We start from the raw sequence: 17842 nt of genomic DNA, 5'->3' as shown, positions 1-17842 counted from the left end.
TAACAGAGCCTAGGGAAGGGCCAGGCTAGTAGATTTTGTGTGCTTCAGCGAGCGGGGGTGGAGAGGGGTGTAGTGTAGTGTAGTGTAGTGTAGCGGGAAGGATGCAGAGGGACTGAAGACAAGTCAGGCTGTAAAACTGATATGCTGCTAGAGCAGTAAAGCTTTGTCCTTTAATAAGTCTGTTACTATTGTTTTCAAAATACAGAAGAGCAACAAAAATGAGCTTGCATATTACATTCCCTGGATAACATTGTTGTATTGGTATATAATCAAACATTCCTGAGTATGCTATATAAGTATATTGTGCTGAGTGATATTTGATCTATCTTTAATTCGTTTCTTCCTTGGAGTTCTCCAAATTAGATGTTTTTAAGAACTTGACCATGATAAGGGTTTAAGGGATTTTGTGAAAACAATGTGCTCTAGGCTGTTGGATCCCATCACAAAACAGGCCTTGAAAGTAACTTCTGTAACAGGAAGACAGCCCTTTCAGAGGTCACTGGACCACACGCAGTTGTGGTTGGAAATGTATTAACCTCTTTTCTTTAAAGTCAGCCATCTGTTGAATAGCTCAGAGTAGTGATTTTTGTTGTCTGTAATGTGATCATTAAGAAATAGTCATAGTCTGAAAAGGTATAAAGGCAGTGTGAGTTGCAGAATGCACACTAAATTAAGGGATGTAATTTTCATCTTCTAGAACAAGCCTTTATAATTAAACATGAGTATACCTCAGCTTCCAAATTGTTTATCACCATAAAAGCAAACAACCCGAAAATCAACCCTACAGAATTATTTTTACTTAAAACCACGATGGATGTATTCCCCTAGCCTAAAAGCTCTTGTTTTGCTCTTAGCTGTGAAAGCCATGCTCATAGTTACATTTCATTTATTTATTTAGTGATGAGGAAGTGCCTACGAATCAAGATTTGAATTAGACCTTAATTTAAATGTGAGGAAAGGAATTATTATCGTAGAAGACTATTATTATTAGTAGAAGACTAATTTTGAATGGTGTGTGTAGCATAACACTCTTCAGTCGTGGTGTGGCAAATAGGATCAGAGATCACCCAATGAAATTAATAGGCAGGAGGTTTAAAGCAAACAGAAGTATTTCTTCTTACAATTATCAGAGGGGTAGCCGTGTTAGTCTGAATCTGCAAAAGTGGCGAGGAATCCTGTGGCACCTTATAGACTAACTGAAGTGTAGGAGCATAAGCTTTCATGGGCAAAGATCCACTTCATCCACTACATGCATCTGACGAAGTGGGTCTTTGCCCACGAAAGCTTATGCTCCTACACTTCAGTTAGTCTATAAGATGCCACAGGACTCCTCGCCGCTTCTTCTTACAATGTGGACTAAACCTGTGGAACTCATTGCCAAGGGATGCTGTTAAGGTCAAAACTGTAGCTAGATTTAAAAAAAAAGAATTGGATCTAGCCGCCATGAACTTATCAACCAGTGGCTATTAGTCAAGATGGTCAGGGATGCAAAAGCCATGTTGTTGGTGTGCTGAAGCTTCTGACTGCCAGAGGCTGAGACCAGACAACAGGAGATTGTCCTGTTCTGGTCATCCTCTTTGAAGCATCTGTTACTGCTGGAAGACAGGATACAGCATAGGTGGGGAACCTTTTTTGGGTCAGGGGCCACCAACCCACAGAAAAATCAGTTGGGGGCCACTTGTTACTTCAAGTGAGAAGTAAAAAACAAAAAAACCGAAACCCCCTCACTGATGTGTTCCTCGTCTGAGAAGGAGAAAGACACTCCCCACTTTCACCTCTCACACCAGAGAGTAGAGGGGGGCCCAGCTTAGTAGATTTTGTGTGCTCCAGCACGGCAGTGGGGTGGGGACTGGAGTGCCAGCAGAAACTCCCCAATGGTGGGGAGGCCCCTGAGCGTCAGGGGCCGGATCCAGGCAAGCTGGGGGCTGCATCTATCCCCTAGGCCTGAGGTTCGCCACCCCTGGGATACAGTATGGCCATTCTTTTGTTCTAACTTACATACATATTTTGTAGTGGTGGTATTGAGCGAGGCATCTATATACACACATAACAAGAAGGTCCTTGCCCCAAAGACTAAAATCTCAGACCCGGACCTCTCCAAGAAGTATGTTAGAATTTCTTACAGTATGTAAGATAAACAATCAGCTTCAATGAGACGACTCACATTGGACAAAGTTAAGCATGTATATGTCTTGTCAGGATCCTAGCAAAGTATTTATTTTCCTTTTGTTTATGCATCTTACACAGCATCCTACATAAAGCAGCTTCCCATATTGCTTTCCAATGCTAAATGGATGCAAATATTTGTGACATGCATATACATCATCGTAGAATTAAATTATATGAAAGGGAGAAGTAGTAGGAAGTTTGTTCCAGACAGCAGTAGCTGAAGAGAAGAAAGCTCTCAGACCATGGGGAGAGAGAGATATTAGGGATAAACAAGCAGAGATATTGGAGAGTAGAAAAGAAAGAACAGGGATTCTCTGAGACCAGAGAGAGCAGAAGAAAGAAGCAAGGCTAGTGGAGGATTTAAGCATAGGAGGGCAAAATATCCTGGCAAGGTTGTACCCTAGTCCTGTGACCTATAGAGCACAGTCCCCCCCCCTGCAAGTTATAAATTTCAGGAGTGGGGCCTTAGCACATAAAATATGTTCAACATTTGCATATAGATACAGTAAATGAATGATCACCTCTTGATATGCCAAAATTGCTGCAAATGGACTTTTGTTGCTAGGGCTGCTTTACTTGTGTGCCCTCAGGTACTGCAACAAGCAGATGTGCCTTAGAAATGAACACTGTCAAATGAATAAGGAACAGAGATGCTCAGTTTTTACTCCCATGTGTGTCTTTCGTAAATGAAATGAGTTTTGGTGGTCACAGTGGAGCCTTTACTAAATAAAATCTCTTCCCATTAAAGAGCAGCCTGATGCCTTGTGGAACACTGAAAAATATTCTACTTAAAAGCAATTTTGCCTGCATGTCCTGTGTTTTCCTCCCTATGTTTTCGTCATTGGGGTCATTTGCATAAAAATCCAATCTTTGTTGCTTAAGAATTCATCTGCTTCCCTGGTTAAAGCCCCAGCCACCTTACAACAGCAACCAATTGTGAAATTGTGCAGGATTTTTTTTTTTTTTTTTTTTTGCTTCGAAATGGGGAATGAGCAGCAGGGAATCAATGAACTCTTCACTGCTTCATTGCTCCTTAACAGGACAAATGCACTGGGTAAAGAAACACCTCCTGTGCTGTCCAATGTACCAGGCACTGCAGAAATGCTAGCGAGGAGGATCATTGGTGCAGCTGTTGGGGAGCACAGATGTTGTTTGCACACTAGCATGCTCACAATGTTATGTTTTAAGGCAAAGGCAGACTTAGAAAGGAAGGCTGGTTGAGGAAGGAGGGTCTTGTGGTGAAGCCCCTGGCCTGGGATGTGAGCAATCTGGATTTAAGTCCTAGCTTGCCACCCGATGTTCCGCATGACCTTGAGCAAGTCCCTTAATTTCTGTCTCCTAATGTTCCTGCAAGATAGGGACAATAAACTTCCTTTGTCTGTTTGTCAGTTCTTGGGAACAGAGACTGTCCCTCTCTGTGGGTTTGTGTACAGCACCTAGCACCGTGGATCTCCTATCTCAGTTGGGGTCTCTCGGCTCTACTCAAATACGAATAAACAGAGGGGAAAGCTGGTGCGCCCCAGTGTGCCGCTCTGGCGAGGAGGAGGAGACGCGGCATGCTCCCAGCTGGGGTCCCGGGTTTCCTACTAAGCTGCAGGCAGGCAGATTAAATGAGCTGGCTGGGGGCATGCTCCCCCACCAATCTGGATCTGCTCCACTCTTGAGCCCCCACAGACACTATTTAGGGAAGGCTGGGGGGCTACAGCCCCGTGCCCCTGGAGATTAGTTTAGGACGCTGCTTGCTGTCCCCCTTCCCCTCAGAGAGCAAGAGGAAATCACACAGTGTGCGTGCATGCCTCTCTCCCGACTGGGCAGGGGAGGGTGCAGAGGAGAGAGTGACCCACACTGTGAACTTCACTCTCACTCAAACAGCAAGAAGCCTCCTGGAATTAATTTTGTGGGAGGGGAGAACTTGTTTGCCCCCCCCCCCCCGTCCTTCCTAAATAGCACCCTTGTCCCTCTGAATGCCTCCCATATACACACGCCCAAGCCCCACACCCTGAGACTTCCCATCCTGACTCCTTCACCCCCTACACACCCAGCTCCCTGCCCTGAGCCCTCCCACATCCACCACAAAACCCTCCCTGTCCCCCCTCCCCTCCTGACTCCACCCCACACTTAAATTTCTTACAGGTAGTGTCAAATCACAATCCCCCAACCCTGTGCCCTTCGCCCACCAGAGGGGGCGTGTTTGTGATTCCACAGTACCTGTGAGAATTTTAAGTTACTTCACTTCTGCAGCTCAGTAAACATGGATTGTGTAATCAGGATGGATTCTTTGTGTGCATGTTTGTTAATTCCATCTACCAAGAAGTGTAATCAATAGGGATGTTAGAAACCCAAAGAAACAAACAAGGTCCCAGTAAGAACCATCAGAATCATCGTTATACATATCATCGTTCAGTCATTACCCTATTGTTATGTCCTATGCCCCCGCTGTGAAGCCTTTGATTGGTCTCTGTACATTTATTGGGGTTAAACAGCCAACGGGGGAAGAGCTATCAAAGATAAAGGACAACTAACTAAGTAACTTCAGGCCAGGACTTTGTTTTCTTGTATTTATACTAAACATGTCCAATTAAGATGCCTTATTGGAGGCAGCTCCTATATTTTACAAGGTGTGTTTACAAGGATGTGGCTTGAAAGGCTGGTGCTGTTTAAAAAGCAGATTTGTGCCACTGTCGTCTTTTATGGCATCAAAAAATTACAGTGAGTTGTTCTTTCTTTTTCTTCCCCATCCCTTCTGACTAGGAGTAACAATACCATGAATCCTCTTCTGGGAAGTTTTCAACACGACGGGAATTTGTCTGAGGGGAATAGCTGACCTTCTGCTCGGCCCCCCAGACTTTTGGTTGGCATTATGGCTTCTGGTTGGGCATACAACTTCAACGTAAAAGATAAAATGCCTACGCTGAACAGCAGCACAGGTCTGAGGAGTGACTCTCATGTGCAAGAGCTGTTCCATGAGGAAGCACAACAGGTATGTTGAAAAGGCCCCTTCTCTGCGAACCACTAATCTCTGATTTCCATCTTCAGCACTGTAACAGGTTGTGGCGGAATCCTCCTCTACTGACATCTCAGTCTGGGACAGTGTCTCAGATATGTCACCTAAACAGAACAGCAGAGGAGAACCTGAGAAGAACCCAAGAATACCCTTACCATGACTCCATTAATGGAGAGCATGCTGATGGACGTCTCCTGTAACACTACTTCTTGTGCCTGATGATAAACTATCTTTATAGCTTTTATATCTAGCCTCCTGCACCAGACTGACTGAGGCCTTGTGACCCTGCCTTCTCTAAAACAGAGGCACTTTTTTCTGTGCTTCAGTCTGGTGTTATTTGTTCGATTGAGTTCTGTGTGACAGAGCAAACTAAAGACCAATTATTGGTGCTTTCTGCATCCATGTTCTGGAGCCTGCCATAGTTTCATGGCATTGCTGCTGACTATGAACCCTCATGGTTCTTTCCTATCACCCCTTTCCATTGTTACAGTGGGTGATGTCAGGTAAAGTGATGCTATAGCAAGCATCTTATCAATAAACTAGTGAAATACAACCTAGATGGGGCTATTACAGTAAAACTCCAATAGTCTGGCATCCAATAGTCCGGCACTCATGATAGTCCGGCATCAAAATAGTAAGAGCCTAGTGCGTGAGCTTCGGCAAAAAATGAGTCACAAGGTAACAGCGGCAGCAGCTGAACTGAGCAAAAAGGGTAAAAAAGGCTTAAAAAAACTAAAACATTACAGTATACTGTATACAGTATGTACAATAAAAAGGGTTAAGAACACTTTATATACAGTATATAATGTATACAGTATATATATAACCAGTTTATAGTACCTCCTGATAGTCCGGCATATTTGATAATCCAGAACCACCTAGGTCCCATAGGTTTCGGATTATCGGAAGTCTACTGTATAAGGTGGGTGCATAACTGGCTGGATAATCGTTCTCAGAGAGTAATTTTTAACAGTTCACAATCATGCTGGAAGGGCGTAACAAGTGGGGTTCCACAAGGGTCTGTTTTGGGACCAGTTCTGTTCAATATCTTCATCAACTATTTAGATGACCGCATAGAGAATACGATTATTAAATTTGCAGATGATACCAATCTGGGAGGGGTTGCAAGTGCTTTGGAGGATAGGGTCATAATTCAAAATGATCTGGACAAACTGGAGAAATGCTCTGAGGCAAACAGGATGAAATTTAATAAGGACAAATGCAAAGTACTCCACTTAGGAAGGAACAGTCAGAATGGGAAGTGTCTGTCTAGGAAGGAGTACTTCAGAAAGGGATCTAAGGGTCATAGTGGACCACAAGCTAAGTATGAGTCAACAGTGTGACACTGTTGCAAAAAAAGCAAACATAATTCTGGGATGCATTAACAGGAGTGTTGTGAGCAAGACGCGAGAAGTCATTCTTCTGCTCCACTCTGCGCTGATTATGTCTCAGTTTGAGTATTGTGTCCAGTTTTGGGTACCACGTTTCAAGAAAGATGTGGAGAAATTGGAGAAGGTCCAGAGAAGAGCAACAAAAATGATCAAAGACCTAGAAAACATGACCTATGAGGGAAGACTGAAAGAACTGGGTTTGTTTGGTTTAGTAAAGAGAAGACTGAGGGGGACATGATAGCAGTTTTCACGTTACAAAGAGGGGAGAGAAAAATTGTTCTTCTTGGCCTCCCGTGATAGGACAAGAAGCAATGGGCTTAAACTGCAGCAAGGGAGATTTAGGTTGGACATGAGGAAAAATGTCCTAACTGTCAGGGTGTTTAAACACTAGAATAAATTGCCTGGGGAAGTTGTGGAATCTCCATCCCTGGAGATATTTAAGAGCAGGTTAGACAGACATCCATCAGGGATGATATGGTGGTTGGTCCTGCCGTGAGGGTAGGGGACTGGACTTAATGATCTCTCGAGGTCCCTTCCAGTTCTAGTGTTCTATGATTCTATGCTCAGATTACTCTGTTGTAGACACAGGCCACAGTGCTGCTTCTGCAGCTATCCAGATGGCTGCATGGTTGTAACTGAAGGTGTTACTATCTTCTAGGTATCTCAAACACAGACCAAACCCTGGTGGAAGATACAGCTCTTCGTCTGGGAGCCAGTGCTCTTTGGGACCTGGGATGGCGTCTTTACTTCTTGCATGATCAACATTTTTGGAGTGGTTCTTTTTCTGAGGACCGGATGGCTAGTGGTGAGTGAAGGACAAACAGGGTAACATTGTGGATTAATGGGTAGGTTATTGTCCCTCCCCTCTCCCCATCACCATGGTTGCTTTTGATTTTGTGCTTAGTGAAGCAGTTAAATCTCTTGGTTTTTCTTCTCACTCTTCAGAATATGTAAATGACTGTGTTTAAAAATAGTGAGGCTGGGGCCGTTTTCGTGACTTCCCTGTAATGTGCTGTTCTGCAACTTCCAAACAAGCCTGATAATTCGTAGGGAAGTCCATGTGTAATGGTGTATCCAAATATAACTCTCCAGGTAAAATGTATTGCCATGGTTACGCATCCTCCGCTGGCCTCCTCCAAGCAGTACTGAAATAGTTGTGTTTCCAACATGAGAGTTTTAAATGGAGACCTGAATGAAGGGCCTTGGATAGCATAAAATTCTTGATCTCCAGGAGAGTCCCATTCGTGAGTCAAGGAGAGTGTACCTGCCAGTGTTGTGGCTTTAAGAGTGAGAATGAAGTGGGAGCACAGCCTGGTGGCCCCAGAGCAGAACACGGCTTGGCCAGCCGCTGGGGGGCCAGGAGCGCAGCCCAGAAGTCCCAGGAGCTGGGAGCAGAGCCCAGTGGGGCTAGGACTGCAGCCTGGCTGGCAGCAGGGCTGGTGGCTAGGAGAGAAGTGAGGGCCCTGACTTTCCTTGGTTCAGCAAATTCCCTTGCTTGGAACTGGAGTGTGAGGTCCAACCTGTACCTCTAGAAACCCCCTGTCCCTTAGCTCCACCTAGGGGATTAGTTCATTACTGACTCGGAAAACTAAGTGCTCCCCACTGAATCACTAATCCTTCAGCTGCCATGATTTTCCTTGGAAGCCTTTCCTCCATCAGTCACCCAGGGCTGACCCTTATGAAATCTGATACTCCACTGGTGTGACATCATTACTCAGGGCTCATTACTGATACCCACTAGTAGGGTTGCCAGGTGTCCGGTAGTCACGCAGACGGTCTGGTATTTTTGGCTCCTGTCCGGTAAAAAATTCAGAGAATACCGGACACCTAAAATGCTGGGCACCTGGCAACCCTACAAACACTCAGCACCCGGCTTCTCTCCCCCCACAAGTCCCCTCCGGCACCCAACACTCGCAGCTCCCTGACCCCAGCCGCCATGCTTACCTGGTTCCCCAAGGCTGCCGGCACAAAATGGCTGCCAGCCAAAAGACGCAGGGGAAGCAATGCTTCCCCTGGATCTTAGTACTCAACCCCTCCCCTGTTCCTATCCCTGCACTTAAAGGGGACATGCTATTTTAATGCTGTTTTATTTAATTTGGGGGGGGGGGGCTTAATAAGTCCTTGGAGGCTTTTTTTTCTTTGCTCAACAACTTTGGTCTCTCCTCTCCCCCCTTTTCCCCCCTTCAACAGAATTTTTTCCTGGCGTTTTTTTTTGGGGGGGGGGGGAGTATTAAATATTTTTGTTTCAACCATATGGCAACCTTACCCAGCAGCCCAGACTCTAATAGTTGGGATTTTTCTTTTACCATTTGCTTCTCTTTCCCACATTAATTTCAACTGAGATGTCAGAAAGGTTTTCATAAAGCCTTCACCAACACAACTGTATTGCCTCCATCCCTCACTTTGCAATTCAATAGCAAGTGATTGGTGGCACAGTCAATACATAAAGCAACTCCCCCCCCCAAATGAAATAGACCCAGGATTATTAAAAGGGAAACTGAGCATGATGAAAAATAATGGCATTAGGCTTTGAAATCACTGGGGCTTCACATGAGCACAGGAGGTTGCTTGCCTAGATCTGATTGTAAGAGCAAGACCTTTGTTTGGAAACTTTTCTCAACAGAAGAGGTCAGGTCTTCCTACATATTATTACAGCAACAGTGCAGAGACAGCCTGAGCCTTACTGGAGGTATTTGGGCCACAGTGAAATGTTAAATAGTAATGCTAATGATGCATTCACAATGAGGCCAGACTTCGTTTTCCACTGATCCAGTAAAACCAACATCTAAACCAGCAGGCTATTGAACTAAAATAGGATTTCACAAGAATAGCAACATCCTGGATACATTTCTGGAAAAAAACAAAACAAAACCAAACAAACCCCTCCAACAACAACAACAACAACAACAACAAAAAGTCTGGGACTTAGACCAGCACAAAATAGAAGCAGTCGCTGCCTGTTGCTGATGAGAAACAATATGGTGCCAGAGGCCAGTGTGTCCTCACATACATACACCACAGGAATGGAGACAGAGCGAGAGCTTGTCAGTCAACAGCAGGGAAGAAATTATGCAACACTATAATGTAGTAATGGGAGCAGTGCTGTGGGGGAGGGCAGGATAGGGAGAGGTTTCCAGTCCTCTCTGCATTGGCATGGTGTCCCGGATGAGTTTTCAGTGGAAATGACTGCGATTCAGAGATCAAGAAGTTACACTAGCTGGGGAAGTTCAGCAAGAGTATAAAGAGATACTTTTGACCCCGCAAAAGAGATTCCTGCAATATTTAGAACAAGCAGAAGACAGCAAAAACAGGGGTCACAAAAGAAGCATTTGATGTCAGAACTCCCTGAGGGACCTGAACAGCCTAAATTCTAGTTCACTTTTGGAATCCTGACCTTTTGACTTGAATAGAAAGGCCAACCAAATGTGACAAGCATCATTCAAACTGAAAGCACGTGTTCTGGCAGATGGTGGAAGGCTATGACCTATATTGCTATCAAGGTACACAAGATGACTAACCTGCTGCAGGTACCAAAGGCTGTGTGGCACACGATGACAAAAGCATTACATTTTCCTGGGAAGAGTTGGATTTCCTTGCCAGCCTGTGAAGGGCTATTAGATTCCCATATAAATGCCCTTCCCGCCCATTCACTAACTCAGGACACTGCTGCAGCCATTGGATACATGGCAAAAGGATTTAAGATATGATTAGCAGTCTTTTAATGTAGCTTAGCAGACGAGACTGCGTCGTGTGCCAAGGCAGCTGTTTGTGGACCTCTGCACCAGGTCAGGAAGTGAGGAGTCCCGGGCTGCACAAATCCGCTTGTGATACCACCAGGAGGAGATCCAATTTCCATGATGCAGAGGCACTGAGCAGGCCTGCTTGAAAGGTCAGGACTATCCCAACCATCTGGGGAAAGCTGGAAGAGCACGTGGAGGTGGATTGAGATATTGTGTCCCCTGACACAGTGTGCAGTCCAGATAAAGACCAGCAAGTAATTATTTATCATAGGTTTATTTTTTATCTTGTATATGAAGTGTATTTTTGCTCCTTTGGTAATTCATTGACTTGGGTGTTAGCAATGTAGTAGGTCTGAGCGGCTTAGATTTTTCAGAAGCATCCATCTCAGTTGGCGCTGCCGTTGACTGAATCTCTCTGAAAATCCAATCATTTAGGGCCCTAAGAAATGGGCTTTCTGAAAATCCAGGCAGGTATTTCAGGACCAGATCAGTGCTGAGGTGTTTAGTTTTGTCTTTATCTGACCCAGTCTTTGTGATAACCGTGATATTTCTTTTTTACCCCTTTCCCCCATTTTACCTTGTGGCGGATTATTCATGATTATTAGGGAGTTGTAGCTCTGAAACTTCTGCTGGGTGGTGATCTGCTCGTGACAATATCCCTGCTGTGTCAATTGACAGATCGAGGGCTCAGCGAGATAACCCAGTAGTTTTCAAACTATTGGCCGGGACCGAATATCAGGCACTTGGTCTTCTTGCTGCAGGGTGATCAGGTGACTGGGACGGGGTGTGTGCGCTAAGGCAGGCTGCCTGCTTTTCCTGGCACCACAGACTGTGCTGCACCCCAGAAGTGGTTGGCAGCAGTCCCAATTCCTAGGTGGAGAGGGGAGAGCACACAGAGCTCCATGCACTGCCCCTGTCCTGAGCACTAGCTCTGCACTCCCATTGGCTGGGAACCTGCTGTTGGCTGCTTGTGGGGTGCAGCATGGTCTGCAGTGCCAGGAAAGGCAGGAGGCCTGCCTTAGCACCCCCATTGCACCACTGACTGGGAGCCACTCAAGGTAAGCCCCTCTGCCATAGTCTAGACCTCCCTCCCAAACTAGAGCCCCCTATTACACCCAAAACTCATCCTCAGCCACACCCTGTACCGGGCATTAGCACTTTTCTTCAAATGGATCATGAGAAAAAAAGTTTGAAACCCACTGAGATACCTTATGCCTTCAGGAACTTGTACAACATAGGGCTTTGTTGGAGAGACCCTCCCTTGTTGTTCACAGTAGAATTGCCTGGAAAGATCCAGTGGGGATAAATATTATATGGTGATTTATTATTATTTGTACTGAGCTAGCACCTAGGAGCCATATTCCTGGGCACTGGACCTACATACAGAACAAAAAAGGCAGCCAGCCCCTAAATCCCAAAGACTTGAACATAATGCAAGATTTTTACAATTAACATACATTTCTGTGACTGCTGAATTGCCAGAAGCGTGTGTGTTATTTAATCTGAATATAAAATAACCTACAGTGAACAGACACAATGTGTTAGAGGTTACTGGAGTCTCATGAGGAGGTTAGGTCTTTTTTTTTTTCTTGCCCTGAAAAATTTCCCTTGTGTTCTTCAGTAACTTTGTTTCTCCGTTACAGGGAAACACCGGCATTTTAATGGGCATGTTTCTGGTGTCCTTTGTTGTCGTGGTTGCCCTAGTAACTGTCTTGTCTGGAATTGGCGTTTGTGAGCGGTGCAGCGTTGGAAGTGGAGGAGTCTATTCCATGATTTCTACTGTCCTCGGGGGTCAAGTTGGAGGGACCATTGGCCTTCTTTACATTTTTGGTCAGGTAAAAATGATTGGTGCTGCAAGCGTACCCTGGGTCCTTTTCTTCCATGCTCTAAAGTACAGAAGATGATGCTACTGAGGAGGAAAAAGCAGAGTTGTAGGCATATAATTCCATTCTTATTGATATGATCAAGCTCAGGCCCACCAACAGGGAGGCAAAGGGGGCAGCTGCCCATGCCTGGTAATTCAGAAGGGCCTGGGGCTCCCGGACGGCTGCTCTTGCAGCATAGGTGGTGGCCGGAGCCTGGCCCTTTAAATTGCTGCCAGATCCCTGTGCAGCATTTTCCAGGCAGCCTCCTCCCACTTTCAGGGCTATGACCCAGCCCCACCCCTTCTTTCCCAAGCCCTACCCCTTCCATGAGCACGGAGCCAGGCCCCACCCATCTTATTTTGCCCAGGGGCAATTCTGTCAGTCTTCACTCCTGCCCTATCAGGCTTGTTGCCACATATCTATGGTAAATACATCAGTGAGTACAGCTCAAAAAGGAGGGTCTGTCCTGCAGGGCGTGACTAGGGAGATTAATGATTTCCTCCTGATGTACAGAGCCATCTCTGGCACAGTCTGAAAGGTCTCTGCTGTCCTGAGACGCTGGTTATGGGACCAATGACCAGCATGTGGGGAAAACAAATTAGGCAGTTTGGAGAGACAGTAGTGTCCGGGCCATTAAAAAAAAGCCATTTTTCCACTCTTTGTTTTTAGAGAGACACTGGTGTGCCGCTGCCATGGTGGATTAAAATTAAAGGGTTAAGAAACATAAACAACTATCCCTACTAGAAGAAAGTGGTTATTAATGCCCATAGTAATTGAAGAAAATAAAGGTATGAGAAATGCCAGCAAGTATCACACGCAGAGAAGAATTGTTCATTTAAATGCCAGTATTTAAATGCAGCTGTCTTTAAGCACTGGTCAGTTCTAAAAGTCAACACAAAGTACAAATTCATTAGTTACAAGACGGGATAAGAAAAAGACCTACATATACACTTTGCACTGTAATCCCTCTTTGCCCCTGGCTGAGGAAAGTGAGTGAATCGTGCATCACGCAGGGCTATCCTGAGGGTGGTGTGAGGTCTGGGGCAGCTCCCCTTCCCCCACTGCCCCACATGCAGGACTTGGGGCAACCTCCCACCACATCCTCACTCCTACTCCACCCCTTGCCCCATGTCCCATCCTGCTCCACGCCCACCCCATCTCCTTAGCTCATCCCCTGAGCAACGCAACCCAGGGCATAATGGGGTCCTGGTGTGGCGACAGCAGGGGTTGCCTCCGCCTTCTCCCCACTCACTGCACAGGCAGCAAGAGCAGGAGCGGTCCAGCAGCCTGCTCCATGTCTCTCTCCCAACCCACTATGCCTCACTTCTCCACAGCAGGGGGAGCTAGAGCGCCCTGGGGTGGGACACTCTGCTTCCCACTGCGACCGAGAAGCTGTGTGCAGAGGGCCGGGAGTGGGGAGGCCACCTCTGTTGCTGCCACACCCAGACCCCATTATCCTCTGGTCCCTCCCATTCATAAGATGGTTGGGGCAGCTGCTGCTCAGAAGTTCAAATACCCACATTGTAATGCTCGCACATGCACCCACTGAGTTTTTGAACCACTCGGTTTGGTGCATACTGACGTCCACGTGTGTCTGTGCAAAGGGGCACACGTGCCTGTGCATATGTCTGTGTAAAGGGGCCTGGCAGTTCAAAAGGGCCTGGGGCTCCCGGCCAGTGCTGGGCCATTTAAATCACCGCCGGAGCATTGCAGTGGGTGGGGGCGAGTGTGATACCCTGCATTCCGGGCAGTGCTGAGGGCAGGCTGTCCCGGCCCCGCCCCTTCTGCCTTAGGCCCCGCCCCTTCTGGGAGCACAGAACCAGGCCCTCCACCACTTTGCCCAGATCTCCAATGAAGAACACAAGTCCTACTCTGCATCCAGAAAAACAAATAGCTCTCCCCAGACCTCGTGGAATATGAGCAGCAGCGGATATAGGGCAGGGCGAGTGGGGCGGCTGCCCCGGGCCATGTGCTTCAGTAGGCCCCGCGCCAGTGCCAGGGGCACACTGGCCCAGTGGGATACTGGGAATTTCCCGGTGGGCTGTCCGCCGAAGGGCTGGCTGGCGGCTGCTGGAGGAAGAAGGGGATTGTGACAGGGTGCCGCAGCTCTGTATTTTAAATTCCCTGGCGCCAGCCAGTACGGGCCATGTGGGGCCGAGGGAGCACATGCGCGGCGTGCTGAAACGCTGCGTGACAGCTGAGAGGGCAGACGCCTGGGAGTGGCGTGATGTCACGGCCCAGCATTGCACCGCTCAGTTCAGCACGTGGTCTGGAGCCTGGGCTGGGTGTGTGGCCACCCGGCAAACTGGAAGGCAGAAGGTGGATGGCAGAGGAAGAGGCTTGTGCTGAGGGGACGGGGGCAGGTCAGGAGAAGAAAGGGGAAGACACCAAGGGACAGCGTAGAGGAGAGACAAATGCCACGGGGCCAAGTGCAGACAATGAGGAAAAGGGTTGGGGGGGAGGTGTCAGTGGGAGGGGGGATAAGGTGATGCTGGGAAAGGAGAGAGTAAGGGCATTGGGGACTAAAGAGGGGAGGGGGAAGTGCTAGGAGAAGGCTTGAAAGAAGGGGTGAGAATGAGGAAGGTGGGAATGGAACAAAGCATGTGTGAGGACACGGGCATGAGGGGAACGGGGGGCAGAGGGTGGTGAGGGGGTGGGCATCAGGGAAAAAGAGGGCAAAGGGTGCAGGGGCAGTGAGGGAAGGGGGAAGCACCAGGAGGGTGCAGGGATAAGGGAAGGGGCAGGTGCCGGGGATTCTGGGGGTGAAGCAGAAGGGTAGACACCTGCAGGGGAGGGACCAGCACCAGAGGAGAGAGGCAGGGCAGGTGTGTAGAGGGAGGTGTTAGGAGAGGGGATGAGGAGGGGTAGCTCACATGATCAGAGTGGGGCTACTGGAGGAGTGGGCACAGGGGGGGATGCCTTTTTTCTATTTTTTCTCTAAAAGGGGCCCCGCAAACTTGTGCTGCCCTGGGCCCCGCAAAACTCTCATCCGCCCCTGAATATGAGTTGCACAATACATGCTTATTGGAAGTGCAAGCTACATTCCAGTGAAGAGATAGGGAACCGGTGAAACAGCAAACGTCAAATCCAAACCAAATACTGAGTTAGAAACCTTGAAAACAATAAAGCGGGAAGCAGTCAGTCATTCCCTAAGCAGGTGCTTTAAAGAGGACCCATTGCTGGTCACAGAAAGAAAGGAAAACAAGAAATTACGGAGACATGCTCTTATTTTGTGCTTTGGTTGGGTCAATCTATTTTATTTCGCGTCAGAATATTTTTCAGCAGATGCACAGTGTGTCTCTTGTGTCAATATGGCAAATCCATTATGCCCTTGCCTTTACTTACTTCATTGAGTTGCATTCTGTTGCTTTAAAAAGGGTGCATTTTGGAGCTGATAAAAGGTAGTGGATTGACAGTCTCAGAGTCATAAGTCCCCTATTGACCCATGGAATGGGTTCAAACTTGCTTGCACAACCGTACCAACATACATCATTCTTGTGTGAGAAGTCTCGTGTTCCTTCTCCATGTGAATGTTGGCCCAGGAATCCTTGGTCTCTTTGAAGTTATGTTAAGGCTGTGGATAGGTCACTGGTAGCTAAGTGGGCATCAAACTCTGGGCCAACTATAAAGACCAACATTGTTACCAAAGGCTGTAGCAACCTGTATGTATAATTAGAAGGGTGGGGATTGCAGTAACCAGAGTCATAGGTGGGTAGCAATGAGGAGTCCTGTAGCACCTTAAAGACTAACAGATTTAGTTGGGCATAAGCTTTCATGGGTAAAAACCATTTTGTCAGATGCATGGAGACGAAGTGTTTTTTAACCCACGAAGGCTAATGCCGAAATACACTTGTTAGTCTTTAACATGCATCAGGAGTCCTGATTATACTACCCAGAGTGCAGCTTGTGATGTTGTGTCTGTCTTGTGGGGATTTGATTGAGGTGACCAAATTCCTTTCACATCTAGCCCTGGTCTTTACTGGGACTTTATTTCGAAATAATCTCCCTCCCTAGGTTGAATTTATAAGTGGAGCGTCCACACTACCAAGCCCGTTATTTTTAAATAACAGGCTGCGGACTTTGAAATCTATACTCCTGCTTTTCGTCAGGCATAATGCTAATTCCGAAATAGTTATTTCAAAACAATGGTAGTGTGGATGCTTCGATGCCCCTATTTCGAAATAATTACTCCCCAGTGCTTCCTGGGAGTCTAGGTCGAGATAGCGTGTCCACTTTAACAGAACCTGCCTTGGACTAATTTTGAGGCTTCCCTCAAAGTGGACACGCTTGTTTGAAGTTGTTAAATCGGGAGTTAAGTCAAATTTAGTTATTTATAAATACTTTGCTAGTGTAGACACGGTCCAGTTGAGGTGCAGCCATCAGATGGTAGCGACCTTCAGTCAATGCCATCGTGGACTGGCTCAAACTAAAAGGTGGAAGGCTCTGTACCTTGCCACCAATGCCCTGAGCCATCCAACATCCTCCTGTACAGGTGTGTTAAATGTCCAGTGCTTGCTCTGGGTGGGCACTTATGTTTAACTGTCTTTCAGTGTGTTGCAGGTGCTATGTACATCACCGGGTTTGCGGAATCCATCTCCGACCTACTGGGTTTCAGTAGCACTTGGGCAGTTAGAGGCATTTCACTTGCAGTCCTGCTCTGTCTGCTTGGAATTAACCTGGCTGGGGTTAAATGGATAATTCGGCTGCAGTTGTTACTGCTCTTCTTGCTGGCTGTTTCTACGCTGGACTTTGTCATTGGATCATTCACGCACCTAGATCCAGGTAAAATGTCACGAATGCTTCATGTTCACAGTTGCAACTGTATTTAACATGGGTTGAATTTTGTTTTCCCCTTAATTTATGTTTTTGTGAATGTTAAATCCAAACAAAAATATGGACCAAAACTTCCAGATGTGAATCCCTAAAGTTAGGCATCTATCCAGAGCCCCTGTCCTGCAAGCATGTAGGACATCTCTACACTACAGCCCTTAGGTGACCTGTGTTGGGGTGACTTACAGCTACCACAGAATTTGCTGTGATGGCTGATGTCCACACTACTTTCCTTCTGTCCGAGGTATGTGTCCTCACCAGAAGCACTTCCGCCGACTGAAGAGGGGTAGTGTGGGGTGGTTGAGAGCTCTGCTTGCACCCCTCTGGCTGCCTGCTGCTGGCTGAGAGGAGGGGGCAGCCACCTGGCCTAGTTGGCATCCGTAGTGGGAAGCCTCCAGTGTGAAGCCTCGCTAGGAGTGGGGAGTCAGTTTTATGCCTGACTTTAACTGCCCAGCTTTCTTGTCAGTTTCATGCAGGGCCATCCTTACCCATAGGCAAAATACACAAAATGCACTGGGCACCTGAAAATTTGAGGCTCCACTGGGTCTTAATGCCCACCCATCCACTCTTCCTATTCCTTGTCTGTGGCTTTGCTTCCTCTGGAAAGGATCTAGTTAACTTAAAAGTGAAAAAACCTGTCAGAGCTATTAGCAGAACACTGAACCTAAGAAAGAGCCATTCAAGTGGTAATGAAAGTATTTAACAGGCATTTGCCAACTCCCGGTATATACTGTCAGTTTTTGGGTTAGTCTACTGTGTTAGTCTACCAAACCTTAGTTTAAAATTTTCTTTAAAAATATTTCATTAGCGTGTTAGTGAAGATGATAAAATCACATCTCTAAA

General features: G+C 46.8%; 1 protein-coding gene across 2 annotated transcripts in view; it reads left to right on the top strand.

The window, feature by feature from the left end:
- The window catches only part of SLC12A8 (solute carrier family 12 member 8), a 99607-nt gene that overhangs the window by 7156 nt on the left and 74609 nt on the right, over positions 1-17842 (top strand). For both annotated transcript variants that reach the window (XM_006137661.4, XM_089779681.1), the window contains exons 2-5: positions 4921-5149; positions 7223-7369; positions 11948-12139; positions 16720-16951. In XM_006137661.4, coding sequence (XP_006137723.3) covers positions 5030-5149; positions 7223-7369; positions 11948-12139; positions 16720-16951 — 691 coding nt within the window. In that variant the 5' untranslated portion in view covers positions 4921-5029. The remainder of the gene's footprint in view (positions 1-4920; positions 5150-7222; positions 7370-11947; positions 12140-16719; positions 16952-17842) is intronic.

The sequence above is a fragment of the Pelodiscus sinensis genome, chromosome 7 (assembly GCF_052426305.1).
Source record: "Pelodiscus sinensis isolate ZL-2025 chromosome 7, ASM5242630v1, whole genome shotgun sequence".
Classification (NCBI taxonomy): Eukaryota; Metazoa; Chordata; order Testudines; family Trionychidae; genus Pelodiscus; species Pelodiscus sinensis.
Note: the sequence above shows the minus strand (reverse complement) of the source record. Positions and strands in the feature narration are given on the sequence as shown.